Here is a 20,145-nt window from a genome sequence, read left to right as displayed (position 1 = left end):
TGTGGATACAGGTTCAACTTGCCCACAACATGTCCCAGCTACACTAGTCCCACCTGTCCGCGTTTGGTCCATATTCCTCCAAACCTGTCCTATGCATGTACATGTCTAACTGTATCTTAAATGCTGGGATAGTCCCTGCCTCAACAACCCCGTCTAGCAGCTTGTTCCATACACCCACCACCCTTTGTGTGAAAAAGTTAACCCTCAGATTCCTATTAAATCTTTTCCCCTTCACCTTAAACCTATGTCCTCTGGTCCTTGGTTCACCTACTCTGGGCAAGAGACTCTGTGCATCTACCCAATCTATTCCTCTCATGGTTTTATACACCTCAATAAGATCACCCCTCATTCTCCTGCGCTCCAGCCTACTTAACCTCTCCCTGTAGCTCAGACCCTCGAGCCCTGGCAACATCCTTGTAAATCTGCTCTGTACCCTTTCCAGCTTGTTATTATTCCACTGGCCCAGATTTTATATTAAGGTTGTTGCTGCTCCCCCTGCCAGTGTAAATCCCTCAATCAACTGAATTTGAAAGAGACGTTTGATCATAATCACACCACTGTTTGTGCATCTTGCTGTGTGCAGACTAGCTGCTTGTGTTTCTACAGCATAGCAGTGACTACACTTCACTGGATTGCTAATGTGCTAATAGTGGCATCATTACAAAGCACGGTTGCTGACCAAACTTCTGCAGGTTTCTAAATAGCTCCGTTGTGGAGCTAACGACAGAGACTGATTTTCACTTTACCTTTCCGCTTTTTCATTTGACATTTTAGCTTTTCACTGTACCTCCATACAGGTGACAATAAACTAAGCTGAATAAAGTATTCCATCCATCCATCCATGAACCATGACTACTCCAGAGAGGTACAGGGTGAATCCGATGGTCCTTGGCCTTTTTTTTCTCCAAATCTATTTCCTCAGATCATTTTAGACAGGTGTGAGTGCTGGTGCTGGTCAGGGCCAACACCGAGTGAGTGGGGGCAGTGTTCTGCAACGGTTGTGAGTGTAAAAGTCAAGTGCGTAAGGAAAACGTTGATTGATCAGCAAGCAGCTGCCTTGAGTATTTGCGACAGGGAACAGCATTTTGCACCGCTACTGACTGCTGTGATTGGCACAGTGGTGCTGCCTTACAACACTTACTGCTCCATAGACCCCGTGTTCGATCCTGACTACGGGGTGCTGCCCGTACAGAGTTCATACGTTCTCCCCGTGACCGCCTGGGTTTTCTCCGAGATCTTCGGTTTCCTCCCACACTCCAAAGACGTACAGGTTGTAGGTTAATTGGCTTGGTATACATTTAACAATTGTCCCTAGTGTGTGTAGGGTAGTGTTAATGTGTGGGGGTCGCTGGTCGGTGTGGACCCAGTAGACCGAAGTGCCTGTTTCCGCGCTGCATCTCTAAACTAAACTAAACTACAGTGGACAGACACATTATCTGGTCATTCTTCACACTTTAGCTGCCATTGGTTTCCATGCTCACACTTCCTCCTTTGGCTTGGTGTTGACATGTTTTGTCTCATCGTGCTCCTGTGAAAGATCAAGCTAATGCAGAAGGCAGTTTACTGCTCTTTCCATAGGAGAGTGACACTATGTCCATCTAGTCATTTTGATTTGGTCGGCTAATTTTTTACTGCTGGGACACTGTGCTGTGAAGTTCTCAGCCTTTATGGGATGTCCACAGATAATGACGGTGTGATCAACAACACAGTTCTAATGTCATGTAAAATGTGATTTCTTTACCTAGATGATCAATAGAAGACAAGATTCGAATGTTCATATGTGACTTTGAGGAGCAGGCGATGTTTCACGTGGAAGCAGCGTTCAGTACGGGGTTGGGGGAATGGGACGTACCTTGCACTGCAAGTACATGATCTCAAATTGTCTTCTGCCGTCCGTTGAAATGATCTGCATGACATACGGGCTGCCAAAACACTTCTCGTCCACCTTCTCTATGGCTATGATCTTGGAGAGTGGAATAAATGCGCTGTTCTGTAAAACAGGTGGAACAACACAAACAGGTCAGTCAGCGTGGGCCATGAGGCTGAGGTTTGCCAACATCCAAAAATTTTAAATGGTAAACATGTATCAAATGATTAAAAGAAAATAAGTTTAACATCCCTGTTTCTCCTTGATCTACTGTCCAATGGGGTTTCTAATCCCACGTCAGCTCCAACCTGACAGTGGGAATGTGGCCAACACTGGGTCTGGCCCTGGGAGCTGCTGATAGTCTCCGTTATTCTAGGGATGTGGATGCTGGTGACAAGGCCAACACTTACCTCCTGTTTGTTCATGAACACCGTCACTACCGGCAGATGCCGTGTGGCGAATGTGCTCCCGCTCGTGCTGTACAATGGGAATGTTGACCCAATGCCAACACGTCCACATGGGCCTGTGTCCCAGGAGAGATCCTGTGACTTGGAAGGGAACTGGGAGCTGATGATATTCCAACGGGGCCGGGAGACTCTGTTGGGCGGATTATCCTGTGGTACCAAAAGTTGACCTACCTTTGCGTTTGGCATTTTGGCATAACACAATGCTTCACAGTTCAAGCAAAAATAATGCTTTTTGAAGTGAGATGACGTGAGGATGCCTCTCTCCTTGGCTCGGTGCATCAGCAGGTATCCTTCTTTGATGGTGGATGTTTGCAGTGCCACTCGCTTTTGACAATCCAGCTCTGAAAAGAAAGTGGATTTTGATTCATGATCTGTGGAGAGGCAGGTGCAGCTACCTCACTTGCCCAGTCGCCCATCCCCCTGGATGGAGAGACCAGGCAGATCTACTCCCAGCGTAAGCCAATGCTAACCCAGGGGACCGAGAGGGATTGTGGAAGCCTCGCCACAAAGGCCCTGGGAATAGCTGCATCTAAATCTGTGAAGGGGGTGCAGTGGAGATCCTGTGAAATAGGTCATCGTTCCCTCCTTTCCCCTTGCACTGTGCATCAATCGTGTTTGCTGTTGACAAATGGGGGATCTATTTACTCAAACTTGACCCATTAGTCCTGAATAAACTGGGACTGTTAGGGGATGATACAAGCAAACATATTCCATCTACCAGCAATAGATAGACACAAAAAGCTGGAGTAACTCAGCGGGACAGGCTGCATCCCTGGAGAGAAGGAATGGGTGATGTTTCTTCAGACATACCATGATGGTTCAATACACCAGCAGTTCAGTCTGGTGAAAGTAGTAAGGCTATTACCAGCCAGGGACAACAGGAGTCAAAGTCCTTGCAGGCAAAAGAGCAGGGAAGATGTCAGTGAATCGAGCAGAAGCCAGAGAGTCTCTGTAGGTGGAGTAACTTTATACTTGTTCAGTCCACTGTTCCATTCAACTAACACAATAAGTTACATTTATATATCATCTTACAATTAATTAAGTGCTCCAAGGCACTCTGTAAGAGTGTTATCAAATAGGATTTGACATGTACAGAGTGCAGCTGGTAGATTTGCTGCCTCACAGCGCCAGAGACCTGGGTTCAATCCTGACCTTGGGTGCTGTCTGTGTGGCGTTTGCATGTTCGCCCTGTGACTGTGGATTTCTTCCAGGTGCTCTGGTTTCCACCCAAGTCCCAATGATGGCAACTTTGTGGGTTAATTGCCCTCTTCAATTTGTCCCTTGTCTTTGGCGATTGGGTGAGAAAATGCGGTAACATAGAGCAAGTGTGAAAGCGCGATCGAATGCTTGTGTGGAAACTAGTGTAGTCTGAAGAAGGGTTTCGGTCTGAAGCGTTGCCTATTTCCTTCGCTACATAGATGCTGCTGCACCCGCTGAGTTTCTCCAGCATTTTTGTGTACCTTCGATTTTCCAGCATCTGCAGTTCCTTCTTAACGCTAGTGTGGACTCGTTGGGCCAAAGGACCTATTTCCGGGCTGTATCTTACCAACTAATAAACAACATAAAAAAAAGCCTCATAAGGAGATATAAGAGAATAAGCGACCAAAGGCTTGGCTAGAGAGGCAGGTTTAAAGGACAGCCATAAGGAAGGAATAAAGAGGTGGAGGAGAGATGAGGGTTGGGGTGGGAATTTCATGGCTCGGGATGTGATGAAAGTCAGGTACACACGAGAGGTCAAACAGGAAGGAGCACAGACATGTATGGCTGGAGGAGGAAATTCCAAGGAGACCATGGAGAGGCTGGAATGTTGGGGAAATAACTGAGCATTTTCATATTGCTGGAATAGAAACCTACCTACGTGCGTTAGTCCTCACTTTTTATCCCAAAGGAAGAAAAAATGCTGGAGTAACTTAACAGGTCAGGTAGCATCCCTGGAGAACATGGACAGGATCAGGACCCTTCTTCAGACTGTCCAGTCCCGACCCGAAACGTCACCTAACATCCTTCTCCAGAGATGCTACCTGGCCCGCTGAGTGACTCAAATACTTTAGTTTCATTTTGTGTAAAGCAGCACCTGCAGTGTCTTGTTTCTGCTCTTTCCATTTGCTTTTGATTAATATTACAAACCGTGTTCAATCTCTCATCTAATGCAGCTTTGGCCACAACTACCAGTGTTCTTTGCAGTGCCAAATGTGAATATTACATTCTGTGTCAAAGACTGAAAGGTTAACCAGTAACCACTGGCTGATTAGATCCTATGGGTTGTTTGTGGAAGGAGAGGAGTCATATATGTGTACTCATTCAAAAAGGTGAGATGAACAAGGTGAATAGACTGGACTGAGATGAACAGGGAGAATAGGCAACAGGTCTTCTGCTCTGCACTTCCAATGAGGCAGGGGTATGGCATCTGATTCCTGGTTTGCAAGGAATTCTGATTCCTGGTTTGCGCATGAATTAATTTCTTGCCTTAAGATGTAGGTCTCGATACTCATCAATGCTAGTCTGCAAAAGTGAAATTCACATGAATGCAGTGTTAACCAAAGCTGCACATATTTCCAGCTCTATTAATGACAGTCATTAACACTGTCTGCTCATTTTCCTGTGAGATTTTCTAGCAATTGTTTTCCAGAGTCTAAATAAGACAGACAGTCAGGTAATGCCCAAAATGCATCTCCAGTAAGACTTGCAATAGTGATCTGACTACTGACTGGTGTTGTTAAGCTGCAGGAGAACTTACTTTTACTCGTGGCGATGGGTGGAAAGGATCAATCAGACTAACGCTGCATTTGCAGACAGGCTGTTGCCCACACAGCTGACTGAACTCCGCCACACCGAGGACTGATCCCTCCTTCTTCAGACTGCCTCCAAATACCCAACCGCCTCGACCTAACGCCCCCTCCTCATGAATGAGGTGGGGATGTAACTGCACCCCTCAGGGACCATGTGACCTGGTCAACCCCACTCTCATTTCCATTCCTCAGGACAATCCCTGTTATCTGTGCATCTCACAGTTCACTCATCGCAGTTGCATCTCCAGGCTGATTAGAAATATAGAAACATAGAAAATAGTTGCTTTAGGAGGCCATTTGGCCCTTTGAGGAAGCACCGCCATTCATGGCTGATCATCCAAAATAGTAAGATTAAACGAGAACTTACCAGTTTGAAGTTTGATCTGTATTTTAAGAGGAGTTACGATGAGGGATTACGTGCACTCCGCTCCCTATGTTTATTTCACTCATCTATGTTTATTTCAATAACTGTGTCTATCTGTGATTCCACACCGCTGCTTTGAAGTATGCCGCGCATGCGTGCTGAGCGGGCTCTTCACGTAGTCACTCACGTGACTCCGAAGTAAAATCAGTACCCCGTTCCTGATTTTCCCCCATATCCCTTGATTCCTTTAGCCCCAAGGGCTAAATCCAACTCTCCCTTGAGTGAATCGGCGACGTCTAAGAATACTTGCCATCCGAGCCATATCCTCTTCTCACTGCTACCAATGGCCAGGAGGTACAGAAGCCTGAAGTCCCACACCACCAGCTTCAGGAACAGCTACATTCCTACAACCATCAGGCTCTTGCACCAACCCACACAAGCCTAATTCTACTTCAGCAACAGAACACAACAGCCCACCTTTTGCACTACCAAGGACTATTTTTCTGGGTGTGTTTTTTGCACTGATTTCTTTTCTTTCTCATAATCTTTTTCTTTTCACTTTCATGAATAAGATACGCATCGCTTATGTGTGAATTGTTGTTATTGTATGCGGCCTGAGTCAATGTGCCTGTGATGCTGCTGCAAGCAAGATTTTCATTGTGCCTGTACTCCACCGCACTTGTGCAGATGACAATAAGTACTTGATTTGACTTCAACTATCGCGCAATGCCAGTTTAAAAACCGGAGCAACGTTTGTGTAGGTTAGCAGGCGTGTTGTTGAAGTGGGTGAGTGGGTGGTTGGAGGCAGAAAGGAAACAGTGATTTTTGTTCTGTTGTCGCAGTAGGCAGGTAGATTGTGAATGGCACAACTGTTACGCTGTTTAATTGCTTACGTGATGATCAGTGATTCGTTCTCTGAATGGAAAATTAATCAGACACATTTCTCGTTTAAGCAGCAGCCAGAAAAATGAGAAGAATGGACCCAAAGACCTGTCTTAATGTAATGGTGGCTTCAGTGAAATTCTGCGTTATGGTATTTTGACTGCGTTTACCTTGATCCTCCTCAATGTCGATTAACTTGATGATGAATTCTTTAAATAATGTGACCCCTTGTTGAATATTGTTCTGCAATGGTGCCATCCAAATTTCCTTTCCACGAGCTTCATTGGCATCCATGTTGCCAATACTCTGGATCACCTGCAACAAAGAAGGTTGCCTTATTCCTCCATTCCTTATGATGACGTGTAGCGGGTGGCATAGTGGCGCAAAGGGTAGAGCTACTGCCTCGCAGATCCACTGATCCGAGTGCTGTCTGTGTGGTGTTTGCACATTAGCTCTGTGACGGTGTGGATTTCCACAGAATGCTTCTGTTGCCATCTCACTGCCCAATGACCTGCGGGTCGCTAGATTGGTCACTATAATAGGGGCGGCACAGTAGCACAGCTGTAGAGTTGCTGCCTTACAGCGCCAGAGACCCGGGTTCGATCCTGACTAGAGGAGCTGTCTATGTGGAGTTTGTACGTTCTCCCCGTGACCGCGTTGGCTTTCCCCAGGTACTCTGGTTTCATCCCACATTCCAAAGATGTATATGTTTGTAGGTTAAATTGGCTTCGGAAAAAATTGTAAATTGTCACCTGTGTGTCAGATAGTACGGGCATTGCTGGTCGGCATGGACTCAGTGGGCCGAAGGGTTTGGTTCCGTACTGTATCTCTAAACTGAACTAAACTATAAAATCCCAAGTGTAGAAGGAACTGCAGATGTTGGTCTAAACCGAAGATATACACAAAAAGCTAGAGTAACCCAGTGGGTCAGACAGCATCTCTGGAGAAAAGGACAGGGTGACGTTTCGGTTGAGACCCTTCTTCAGACTCTCAAGCGTATAAGTAAGTGGAAGAACCCGGGTGGGGTTGATGGCAATGTAGGGACAATAGATTACAGGGAAACACAGTAGAGGAACGTGAGCTGACATTGAGTCTATGGGTCGAGTGGCCTCTTTTTGAAATAAGTACGAAATAAGGAGAAAGGTGAACAAAGATTTTATTGAACCTTTTACAACCTCTGTACATCTCTGGACGTCTCTGTACATCTCTGTACATGCTCTGTACATGCTCTGCACCCAGTGAATTATACACACACATTGAGGGTATTCGGGCGGATGGGGAAGATGGGTGAGGGCACGTTAATAAGGTAATAAGCGACAGGAGCAGAATTAGGCCACTCGGCCCATAGTCCACTCCTCCATTCAATCATGGCTGATCTATCTCTCCCTCATAACCCCATTCTCCTGCCTCCCCCCCATAACCCCTGACACCCATACCAATCAAGAATCTACCTATCTCCACCTTAAAGATATCCATTGATGGCCTGCACAGCATTCTGTGGCAAAGAATTCCACAGATTCATCAATAACTGGAGTTAAAGCTAGGGGTAAGGCAGGAGAATGGGGTTAGGAGGGAGGGATAGATCAACCATGATTGAATGGCGGAATAGACTAAATGGGCCGAATGGCCTAATTCCGCTCCTTTCATTTATAACTTTATGACCTTAAAGAAGAGTGAATCGATGGTAGACATGGCCTTGCCACTTCCCCAGGATGACATACCTTAGCCAGAAGCAGCAACGTCCTGCTGGTCCGTGCATCTGGGTGCTTGGGGCGAAGGTAGAACAGTTTGGGAGACATGATGGCTGGTGAGAAGAACCGTAGGCACAGAAAGCTTGTGACTGCCACATACTTGATGTTCTGCGTGGAAACAATAGGAACATCAGTGAACTCCTCTGGGCCCAGCGGCTGTTGAAATATCTGCTTCCATAATTCAGGCAGTAGAGGAAAGGGCGGGGACTCACTGAATCATTAGAATCAAGGCCAGAACAAACCATAACGTCTCATCACAAATTTGTTGAAAATAAGATTAAGAAGCTGAATTCACCACCATTTAGCTATAATGGCTTATCTTTCCATTCGGTCAATATTTACTTGGAAGTTCTAATATGGGTGCCAATGGGGAAAGTAGAAGGGGTGACATAACCTCATCTATTTTTTGAATTCCACTCAAAAAATTCCACTGCTCAGAATTGATCTTTCCTTGTGGAAGGGATGTATGTGCCCAGCCCAAACACACCACTGTGGAAGACAGTCTTCAGGGATGGAATTTAAAATGGAATAACCCGCATTGGTCCTCCTAACCTAGACCACCTTCGATGTTAATTTGCGGCCTATTTGTATTTTCTAAATGAAAACATTTTCAGCACTGCTGGTTGTGGGCTACAGAGAAATGGTATATAAATATATATAAATGGTATATATATATATATCTCTCTCAGAGGGGGGGGGGCAGGTATAATACATGCATATATATATATGTGTGTGTATACATATATATATAACCCATCTTGTGTCTACAGACTACTGTCAGAGAAGGTCCAGAGTAATTTTCTCCTCTGTGGTTGTGGTCTATCAATGCCAACAAGCTGTAATATCCACTGGATGTTGGGCACATCAAGTGAGTAGGTGAATCAGTTGACTGGAATTCATTTAAACACATGGAAAAATACATGAAAAATGAACAGAAAAGGATACAAATGGACAGGGGCGGAAAACCCGGGGGGGGGGGGGGCAGAGGGGACACGCCCCCCCCCCATGTTTTGAGAGGTGGGGGCATCCCCCCCAGGTTTTTGTGATCTCGATTTTAAAATCTCCGCTTTTAGCGCTGGATTGAGCCTCCGAAGCCTCGCGCGTGTGTGTGTGTGTGAGTGTGCGCATGCGCGCGTGGCCGCCAAAAAATTGTGTCCCCCGTCCCCTCCATGATTTGATAGCGAGTTCCGCTCTTGCAAATGGACATTTGGTCTACGCAGCGCAAAGTAGTCCATGCTGAACTGAAGCATCCCAGGTTGGATTAGAAAAAGAGTACAGTGCAGGAACAAGCCCTTCGGCCCACGATATCTGTGTCGAACATTGTGCCAAAGTAAACTACATCCTGCTGTCTGCACTTGGTCCATATCCCTCCATTCCCCACGTATTCATCTGCCAATCTCAAACACACTTAAATCATGGTATCGACTTCCATCACCACCCCTGGCTGCACTTTCCAGGGACCTATCATTCTCTGTACACGATACTTTCCCCATACATCTTCGTTAAACTTTACCTCCTGTGAAGTTGAAGCTTTATCCAGTATGTGACACTTCCACCCTGGGAAAAAGGTTCCATCTGTCTATCTTACCTGTGCCTCTCATCATTTTACAGACTTCTATCAGGTCCGCCCACAGCCTTCACTGCTCCAGAGTAAACAATCCAAGCTGGCCCAACCTGTCCTTTCATGCTAATATCCTCAAATCCAGGAAGCATACTGGTAAAATGTTCCTTCACCCCTCCAAAGCCTCCACATCCTTCCTGCAATGGGGTGGCCCATCCAAATGCAACCTACCAAAGGTTTTATGAAACTGCAGCATGACTCCCTGACTCTTAGACTCAATGCCCCGGCAGATGAAGGCACTTTTGCACTTTATCTATTTGTGTTTTTATTTCTAGAGAGCTATCAACGTGGACCCCAAGATCACTCTGTTCATCATCGCTCTTAAGACTGTGGAGAGGATTTTCGAATTGTGAAAAAAATCGAGAGTAATGAGTCAGGTCGAGATAAGAAGAAACATTTTCTTCAACGGTTGTGAGTGTCTGGAACTCTCTTCCTCAAAGCATGGTGGAAGCAGGGGCTTTGAACATTCTTAAGGCATAGTTTGATAAATGCTAGATAAATAGAGGTTAGAAAGATTACGAGGGAAGGCGGGAATGTGGTGATGCGTTTACAAGAAGCCCAGGCCCAATCTCACTGAATGGGTGTGTAGGTTCAGGAGGTCAAATAACTCTACATTCATGTGGTCATACACATATATATTCATATGCTCTGCTCATTCAAGTGATGATGGTAGTCTGAGCAATGTCATCAATGTTGTTGTATCGGGTCTTGGAGAACGGGACTACGTGGAGACGGTGACCTTGCGAGATAGAAGGATCTTGCAAAGGAGGAGAAGCTGTTCCACCACACACCTGGTAGCGATCCTGTGGGAATCTTGCCCCCACACTTCTGAAGAGATCTCTGAAGGTGGCCCGGATCACCGAGGGGCACTGTTCCACTGAGCTCACAATGGCTTCAATCAGTTCCGTCAGGTAGGACTGGAGACACTGCGCGCTCTGCTGGATTATGTCTGCCTCAGTCTGGCACCGGTGGAGACCTGAACAACTGAAAGGAAAGCCTCAATTAAATTAAATTCACAATTGGAATAAATCAGTATTCAATTAAGGCTGACTCGTGATCGTAAAAATGGGCTCTAGAGGTTTCAATCGTAGGTTAAACGCCTCAAGCTTAGCACAGACTGATTTGCCAGTCAAAGCAGGACGATGAATGAAGATCTTCAATGATCTTCCTTCCAATTTAAGTTCAGAAGTGCATGTTCAATGTTTACTGAAAATGTGTCATTCTGTTTGCTACTCCTCAACAAATGGACTGATCCATCCAAGACAACAATGAGGAATGGGATGATCAGTGGCAGGTTACATTGGCACCATAATATTAATATTAATAATAATAATAATAATAATAATAATAATAATAATAATAATAATAATAATAATATTAATAATAATAATAATAATAATATCTTTTATTGTCATTGCACATAAGAGCAACGAGATTTGGTAAGCAGCTTCCATCCAATGTCATAACTTAAATAACTACTAGAAGTGCCAACCACTGACCATCTGCAACAGGAGTGCTTCACATTCCATGGCATTACCATCCCTATCCCCCACCATGGACATCTCAAGGGAGCACCATAACCATGTCAATAAAACTAGTCATAGAAAGAGAGAGTCCACGAGGAGCTACAGGGTGGCCCTGGTTCATTGGTGATACCACTGGTGATACCACTCTCTGGCATCTTATCGCCTTTACACCATTGATAAAATATTCTCCCACTTGCATGGATGAGTGCAGCTCCAGCCGCTCACAAGACGTTTAAGACCATCTTGGAGAAGGAAGTCCATTTGACTGGGTACCCTCTAAATGTTTATTGTCTCCACCCCTGGCACACAGTGGCCGCACAGTGTGTACCATCTACAAAATGCTCCGCAGTTATTTGCCCAGGCTACTCTTACAACACTTCCCAAACCTGTGGCCTTCTCATCATGGAGGATAAGGATAGCTGGTGCCTAGTAATACCTCCACCTGCAGGTTGGGTCCCCTCCAAGTTGCACGCCATTCTGACCTGGAAGTATATCACCAGCCTTTCATTGTTGCGGGTCTAAATCTTGAAATACCCCCCTGATCAGTGGCGGACTGGCCAGGGTGTCAGCTTGCCCGATGGCAAGTGGGCCCCTGATGAAGTGGGGCCCCTTTGTCTTCTGGCAACCAATATTTTTAGACCCAGTCCACCACTGCTCCTGATCGGGGAAGGAGGGAACTTCCTCCACAAGGACTACTGTGGTTCAACAAGACAACTCACCACCATCTTCTCAATGTCAATTAACGATGGGCAATAAAACCTGGCCTCACTAGCAATGCCAAGATCTTAAAAAGACAAATAACATAAGCAAATGACACAATCACCCAGATGCCTGAACATCCAGGCATTGTTATACATTTCTGTACTTAAAAAATTGGGGTTGTTTGCAAATGTCTACCCAAGGTGATATCAAGCGAAGTGTTAAATACAGCACACTGCTAGGACAGAATTAGCACATCAAAGTGCAAGGCAGGGTTTTGAAACCATTGGCAGCTCTTATGGAACCCTGTGGCAAACTCAAGCAGCAATCGCCCATTATGGCCATGTCGCTTTGGCAATCCATGGCAGACTGGGCAGGTTAGCCGGGTGTGTGAGGTTGATGGTTACCCTGCTTCCTTGAACTCCAGTTTGTTGGGATCCAGTTCCACGTACTTTCTCTCTTCAAACACCCGGTGTATGGTTGGTCCAAGGATATTGTGCAAATATTGCATCCCCGCCACCTGCAACAGTGTAACACACCAATGATTGTACAGCAGAGACAGATAAATACCAGCGACAATAATCATTTCATTCTTCAGTTTCTGAGCATTCACTTCCTGGTCACAGAATCACCCAGTGTGGAAGGTCCGAGTACTTTCCCTTTGAAAGCCTCTTTCAACAACATCCCGTCCCCTTCCCCTTGTGTCTATGTGAATTTTCAACTTCAAACACTTACCCAATTTCCTGTTGCGTGTAACTGATGAATCTGCCTGCAATACTTTTTAAGCTGTGCATTCATACAGTAAGTTCATGAGTGTTAGCCGCAGAATTAGGCCATTCGGCCCATCACGTCTACTCCGCCATTCAATCATGGTTTATCTATCTTCCCTTCTTAACCCCATTCTCCTGCCCTCTCCCCATAATCCCTGACACCCCCACTTACCTTTAAAAAACATTCCATAGATTTGGAAGCTAAAGAATTGTTTCGGAACAATGTATTTAGTTCGGCTGGAAAAAAAATGGAAAAAATAGAAGCACAACTTCAGAAGAGATGAAACATTCTGGACTTCCTTAGCCTGTATTTTAAACTGTTCCAAATGTTGACAAAATATAGATTTCCCAATTTATTACATTTCAATAGTTTTTGTGATATAGTCTATTGGTCAGACATAAAAAGCAGCACCTCAAAATAACGAGGATGAGCCTGAGAATTGCTGGGGTTTGCTATTAAGGTTACTGGGGTGCTATTTGTGAATTGCACGAGAAGTAAGACCTTACAAACTAGAACAAGACAGAGAGAATAAAATCCTGAATCCTGAAAATATGAGAATAAGATTGGGAATGGCTAATTATCTGAAATTTGAATTAATTACTGAGTCCATGACGAGGTGTTGTTCCTCTGTCATTGAACAGTGCAGGAGGTTAACGCTGAAGAGATTTGAGTGGGAGGGAAGAATTAAAACAGATATCCTCCCTCTCTCTCCCTCTCTCCCTCTCTCCCTCTCTCTCTCTCTCTCTCTCTCTCTCTCTCTCTCTCTTTTTTTTTTTTTTTTTTTTTTTTTTTTTTTTTCAAAGACTTTATTCAACACATCAAATACTACAACAGATCAAGTCATACACAAAACGGACTTACATTATATCGTGTCATTATAGTACAACATTACAATCATTATTCACAATACTCTCAACCCCACGCGGTGACCAGCGCCCACGGAATACCTCCAAAGTCCCCGTGAGCACCGCATGTTCCCTCTCCAGGGACACACGTGCACGGACGTAGGCCCGACAGAGGGGCAAGCAGCCGACTCTTGCCTGACCATCCATCGCCTGCTGCCTGGACCCGCGTATGGCCATCTTGGCCAGGCCCAGGAGTAGACCGACAGGTAGGTCCCACCCTCCCACTTGGCTCTCCCCACACCCTGCCTTGTGTCCAAACACAAGAATCGTAGGACTAAAATGTAACCAGAACTTTAGGACCAACCCCTTCAGATATTGATACAGGGGCAGTAGCCTCTCACACTCCATATAAATGTGGAACACGGTCTCTTCCTCGCCACAAAAAATACAGGCAGCGGACGAGTCCGTGAACCGACTCAAAAGTTTGTTACAAGCCACCGCTCTGTGCAGCACTCTCCACCCCAGGTCCCCCACGTATAGGGGGACAACTCCCTTGTAGAGGGACCCCCACTGGGGACCTTCCCCTCCTTCAGGTGGTAACACCGTCCGCCATGGTGTGTCGGGACGGGAGACGAAGGCAAGGAGGTGCAGAATGTGCAGGAACATTCTATACAGTGAGCGTCTCTTCGCGTCACGAAACGGCACGCTAATCATCTCCGAAAGGCGGCTCAGGTTGTGTGGAGCCGATGCCCGAGATATATCCCAGAATCGAGGCCCAAAGAGCAGATCTGACGGAGCGGGTAAGAGCTCATTCAAAACCACTCTAGGCGCACGCCTCTCCTCGACACCCGCCATGATTTGGTGAGGACCGGCCACTCCCGCAGCCGCAACATCCCCCTCCCCTCGTGGAGCAACACGCTGGCTGAAAACAACCAGATTCCTCACTCTTAACACATCCCGGTAGAAAACAGGCAAGCCCCTTAGGACGGGTCGACTGATGCCCGCCACTGGGAGCCGCGAGACCCCCCTTAGACATCGACCCCGTCGGAAAAAATACGTGGCCAAAGCGTGCCATCTGGGGGGTTCTCTATATACATATACCTCCTCAGAGTCCTGAGGCGGAGAGCCGCCACCTGGGCCCTCTCTCTCTCTCTCTCTCTCTCTCCCTCTCTCTCTCTCTCGCTCTCTCTCTTTCCAACTTTCATTTTATATTTTTTTGTAATATTCTCTTTCTCTCTCCTCATGACCTCATGAGTGTCCCCAGCACTTCCTAGGTTTTATTTACAGTTACCAGCATCTGCAGTTTTTTCTATACGGACACTGCAAGCCATTTTACCAGATCAGACAAAATACACATATAATGCGATAAATATATATATTTGATCAATTGTAATTATTAAACGTATTAGTCCACAACCCTGTAGGAACAGAACCGATCATGCAACACTTTCTAACTAATCACAACTTCCAAATGTTTTATTTTGTATGGAGTAAGTCGCTCAATTTCTTACTTGTTCTATCCAGCTCCAACTTAATGACAAAGTTTAAGAAGTGTTTTGCCAGCCCTTGTCCCAGGAAGAGTTTAACCAGATTGGTTGCGACCTCCTGCCTGTTCTCAGTGGTGGTGAGCTCATCGATCATTGCCAGCAAGTTCCCTTCTTCACCCTGCAGGGGAAAGAGGATACAGCCGTTACCCATGGGAGCTCGCAGTGTGCAGAGTCCCTATTGTTTAGTTTCGTTTAGTTTATTGTCACGTTAATGAGGGGAAATACTCATTCAGAATTGCTTGTTCTCTGGCAGGGTGGAGGGGAGGTTTACAGCTGCTGAGACAGTCTCCATTCATCAGTGAGAGCGATAGCAACAGGCTTGCACATTATAAAGGGACTTTGCTTTTACACATTACCGTTTAATAGGCATGTTTAGTAGGCTCCCATCAAAGGGTAAAGGAAAATCAGGCAGGAATCACTGACCAAGAACAGCTGACTGTCCTGCTGCACATGCTGTTATTACGAACTTAAATACTGCCACAAACAACTCTTCAAACAAGCAGGAAGATATTTGTAGGAAGCAACTGCAGTTACTCAGTGGGACAGGCAGCATCTTTGGAGAGAAGGAGTGAGTGATGTTTCAGGACAAGGCCCTTCTTCAGACTGAGAGTCAGGGGAGAGAGAAAATGAGAGATATGGAAGGGTAAGGTGTGAAAAACGAGAGATCAAAGTGGACGAGGCTCAAGGACAATGTAGATTAGATTATTGTTAGCTGGGGAAGGTGACAACGAGGCATACAATGTCAATTTTATTCAGGAGGACAGTCAGACTGGTCGAAGAACTAGGATGGAGGAGGGATGGAGAGAGAGGGAAAGCAAGGGTTACTTGAAGTTAGAGAAGTCAATATTCATGCTGTTGGGTTGAAAGCTGCCCAAGCAAAATATTTAAGGTGATCTCTTGACATCTGCCTTCACCAACTGAGGGTAGCTCATCACTTCCATGACACCATATATTCCTCACAACATAGGAGGCCATTCGGTCCGTCATGTCAATGCTACGTCTCAAAGTAATCCCAATTAAGCCATCCCCCAGCCCACCACTCCTCCACTGATACTCCTACCACCCACCTACTCTAGAGCACGTACTCTGCAAGTTGTACCACACATAATAGAAACAGAAACATAGAAAATAGGTGCAGGAGTAGGCCATTCGGCCCATTCAATATGATCATGGCTGATCATCCATCTCAGTATCCTGTACCTGCCTTCTCTCCATACCCCCTGATCCCTTTAGCCACAAGGGTCACATCTAACTCCCTCTTAAATATAGCCAATGAACTGACCTTAACTACCTTCTGTGGCAGAGAATTCCACAGATTCACCACTCTCTGTGTAAAAAATGATTTTCTCATCTCAGTCCTAAAAGACTTCCCCCTTATCCTTAAACTGTGACCCCTAGTTCTGGATTTCCCCAACATCGGGAATAATTACTAGCCTCCTGTAAAAGCATAGGCTGTGGAGGAAATATAAGTCAATGATGATCATTTATATCATAATTCAGGTTTATCATACATCTGTTTAGAAAATCTGTCAATTGCGATCCATCGTACAATTTGGTCTCCACTGTCCAGATACATTTCTGATTCTGAGAAGGCTTGTTTAGTCTCTTACCTCTGGAATCAGTAACTGCTACTCTGAGGGTACAGAGGAAGTCAATTTGGGATTGAGATGAAAATAAATTTCTTAATGCAGAGGGTTTTAAATCTTTGAACTTCCCTGAATCAGAGTTGTGAATACTCAGTTAGGGTGTGTACTAGTTGCTACTGGTGAATTGTTGGACACTAAGTAAATCAGAGGGTTTGGAGATTGTAGGCAAATGTGGACAAGGTAAATTATATTATAACAGAGCAGGCTTGAGGGAGCACATAACATGCTCCTGTTGCTATTGCTACATTTTCATGTGAAGTGAAAACTGTTTGTCAGCTGTTTCCTTCATTTTGGACAAATCATCTGATATAATTTACCAAGTTAATTACAGCAGTGAAATACATATGTTTGCAAGTTGTCTAAATTCAGGACCAGGAAAGGAATGGCCCAGCGTCTATGAATGGGCGCTCACTGACAAGAGCAAGCTGAGCCAAGGAAGCCAAGACATTTCCAGAGTAAAAATCGAAACCCACGCAATCCTGGAAAGAACGTGCAAACTCCACACAGATAGCACCCGAGGTCAGGATCAAACCCGGGTCGTTGGCACTGTGAGGCAAAAGCTCTACCTGCTGTGCCACAGTGCCAGCCATTGTCATTGTTATAAAGTAATGATGAGAATTTTTGTTGTTTAAATCAGGTGGGCTGAAGTGCTTTTGGAGTGAAGCTAATGTTTGTCCCTCACCAAAGCACAATCATATTCATGACATGGGCCACAACTTGCCACCTAGATGTGGGCTACCTCAAGTGGTCACCCCCAAAATGACTCTCCGGCCATTGAGGCTGGTTGTGGGATGGCCACTGAGGTCCTCCTCACCATGATCTGATCTCCCCACACCAGTAACATCTGAATTGGACCAAGATGCAGCAGTTGAGCAGTGGTTCCACCACCAAGACATGTCCTGGCCAATCAATCTTTGCAATGACTTGGTGATAATTAGGAAAGACAATGGAAAAATAGCAATGAGATGTCCATGATTTTTTGAAAGACTTCTGACGAAGCAGGATCTCCCTAGCGACAAGGTTATCCATTCTATCCAAGCCTCCGCATGTATACCAGGGGCTTGCTGATCGAACCTGGCACGAATGAGGAGCTAGGGAGTGTTTCCAGATGAGCATGAAAGGTGAGACACTGTAATGACCTCAGTGCCTGGGTTGCTGCTGGATTGGGGCAGGGTGTGAAAGGCCCCGCATGGTGGGGGTTGACTGAAGTGGAGGAAGCAGAGGTATCCTCGATACAATGGGAAAACAAGTCACCAGACTGGCTCCAGCACACACGGCCGCTGGCCAACACTTGTGAGTAGTTGGTCCTAGCCGAGAGGAACCCCGAGTGGAACGATGGATGAGGAGAAGAGTAGAGAACAAAGGAAGACACTCACATTGTTGGTTGTCGTGGACTGGAGTAGTAGCTCTGTGAGGGGCTGGTAGTAACTGGAAGGAAGAACGCTCTCATCCCGCAGTCGCAGCTGTAGACGCAGCGAACCCAGGGCTCCCCTGAAAAACACATGTGTTAGATCGCATAACAGGCCTGTGTACTTCAGAACTATGTGCATGGGATTGGCCATACAGCAGTCGTACCCGACCGAGGCTGCAAGCATGTAAAGGCTGCAGCAATGCACTGTTGCTGATGTCAGGTGTCAGAGGTTATGGGGAGAAGGCAGGAGAATGGGGCTAGATGGGAGAGATATATCAGCCTTGTTTGAATGGCGGAGTAGACTTGATGGGCCGAATGGCCTAATTCTACTACTATTCCTTATGACCTTATGATCCCTGGGCATTGATGGACCAGTATTTATGAAGCAAAGCGTTAATAACTCGGCACTTTGGATGGTGCCAGAGCAGCAGAGTTCTCCAGATGTTGGATGTTACTTCTACACATGACTTTTAATGACTTTTTGACACTTGCTTGGCAGTGCAATAAATGACACACTGGTCAACCTGAGGAGCACCTTCAGCAACAGACCGGTTCCACCAAGATGCAGCACAGAACACCACAGGAGATCCTTTTTCCCCGTGGCTATCAAACTACAACTCATCTCCCTTCTGTCATGGGGCAGACTGACTACCCCACCCCCACTCCCCTCCCCCCCCCCCCCCCCCCCCCCACCCCCCCCCCCCCCCTCCGCACCAGCCCCTCCCACAATCTTTGCACATCCCCACTCCTGGACTTTCCACTCATCACTTTAATGTTTCATGCATCTTGTGTTTGATAACTGCTGGCAAAACAATTTCCCTCCTGGGATAAATAAAGTTCTATTGTATAGTAGTTGTCCGGTAAACCTGATGACTTAAAGAGAACAGGAAATAAACAAGCGCACATTCACACACTCGCTTGCACTCTGGGCCTCCCGGCTCCCATTCTGGTCTCATGGTTTATTATTGTCATGTAGCGAGATGAAGCGATTACCATCCTATGCACGCTATCCAGTCACATACTGTACGTGGGTATAATCAAGAGTCTGGTGTTAGACGAGGATGGAATAAAAGCATGATAGGAAGAGGTTGGGTTAGGGTGGACGAGATTGGAGCAGGAGTTGAGGGCAGATCAGGGTTTAGTTTAGTTTGGTTTAGAGAAACAGCACGGAAACGGGCCCTTTGGCCCACCGGGTCCGCGCTGACCAGCGATCCCCGCACATTAACACTATCCTACACCCACAAGGAACAATTTTTACATTTACCAAGCCAATTAACACAAACCTGTATGTCTTTGGAGTGTGGGAGGAAACCGAAGATCTCGGAGAAAACCCACGCAGGTCACGGGGGGGGAACGTACAAACTCAGTACAGACAGAACCCGTAGTCGAGATCGAACCCAGGTCTCAAGCGCTGCATTCGCTGTAAGGCAGCAACTCTACCGCTGCGCCACCGTGACCGCCCTGAGACTGGTTGAATTAGAGGGAAAGCGTAGGTCAAAGCGGGATGAGTCGCCGCAGAACGTAATCTGTGGAAATTGAAGGGTCTTGAAGCAGTTTCAAGCTGGGGTGCAATTCCCCGATGTGAAAGCAGTGCTTAAGAAACCGCCTAACCTGATGGATCCAATCCTTTGTTCCACCCTCTTCCTGCAAGGTTTACTTAACTCCAGCAAATACACTGCATTTTGAAAAATCTGCTCATTTTCTCATTATGTTATGAGCGACTGGCGGACAGCAGGCCAGCAACAAGCCTTGGAACCTATTTCCCTTCAAATCTGAACAGGCTTCAGTTTTCGGATATGTGAATCTCCTTGCATCCACTATGCAGGACTCAGTTAGGCAAAGTCAAATTACAGCCATCTCATTGAATTTGTGTTGAGGGGAACTGAGCATGCCCGGTGTTATGATGCTGTTTTTTTATTTCTTGCTGATTATTGGTGCACAATTAGTTATCCCATTGTT

General features: G+C 46.0%; 1 protein-coding gene across 1 annotated transcript in view; it reads right to left on the bottom strand.

The window, feature by feature from the left end:
• rasa4 (RAS p21 protein activator 4) overlaps window positions 1–20,145 on the bottom strand; it is a 129,372-nt gene that overhangs the window by 7,927 nt on the left and 101,300 nt on the right. Inside the window, exons 9-17 of the mRNA XM_055657920.1 lie at window positions 18,152–18,266; window positions 15,094–15,247; window positions 12,909–12,973; window positions 12,374–12,486; window positions 10,533–10,725; window positions 8,091–8,228; window positions 6,540–6,684; window positions 2,506–2,675; window positions 1,853–1,990 (exon numbers count right to left, since the gene is read on the bottom strand). Coding sequence (XP_055513895.1) covers window positions 1,853–1,990; window positions 2,506–2,675; window positions 6,540–6,684; window positions 8,091–8,228; window positions 10,533–10,725; window positions 12,374–12,486; window positions 12,909–12,973; window positions 15,094–15,247; window positions 18,152–18,266 — 1,231 coding nt within the window. The remainder of the gene's footprint in view (window positions 1–1,852; window positions 1,991–2,505; window positions 2,676–6,539; window positions 6,685–8,090; window positions 8,229–10,532; window positions 10,726–12,373; window positions 12,487–12,908; window positions 12,974–15,093; window positions 15,248–18,151; window positions 18,267–20,145) is intronic.

Source organism: Leucoraja erinacea, chromosome 28, assembly GCF_028641065.1.
Source record: "Leucoraja erinacea ecotype New England chromosome 28, Leri_hhj_1, whole genome shotgun sequence".
Lineage (NCBI taxonomy): Eukaryota > Metazoa > Chordata > Chondrichthyes > Rajiformes > Rajidae > Leucoraja > Leucoraja erinaceus.
This window is presented reverse-complemented; position numbering and strand designations above follow the sequence as displayed.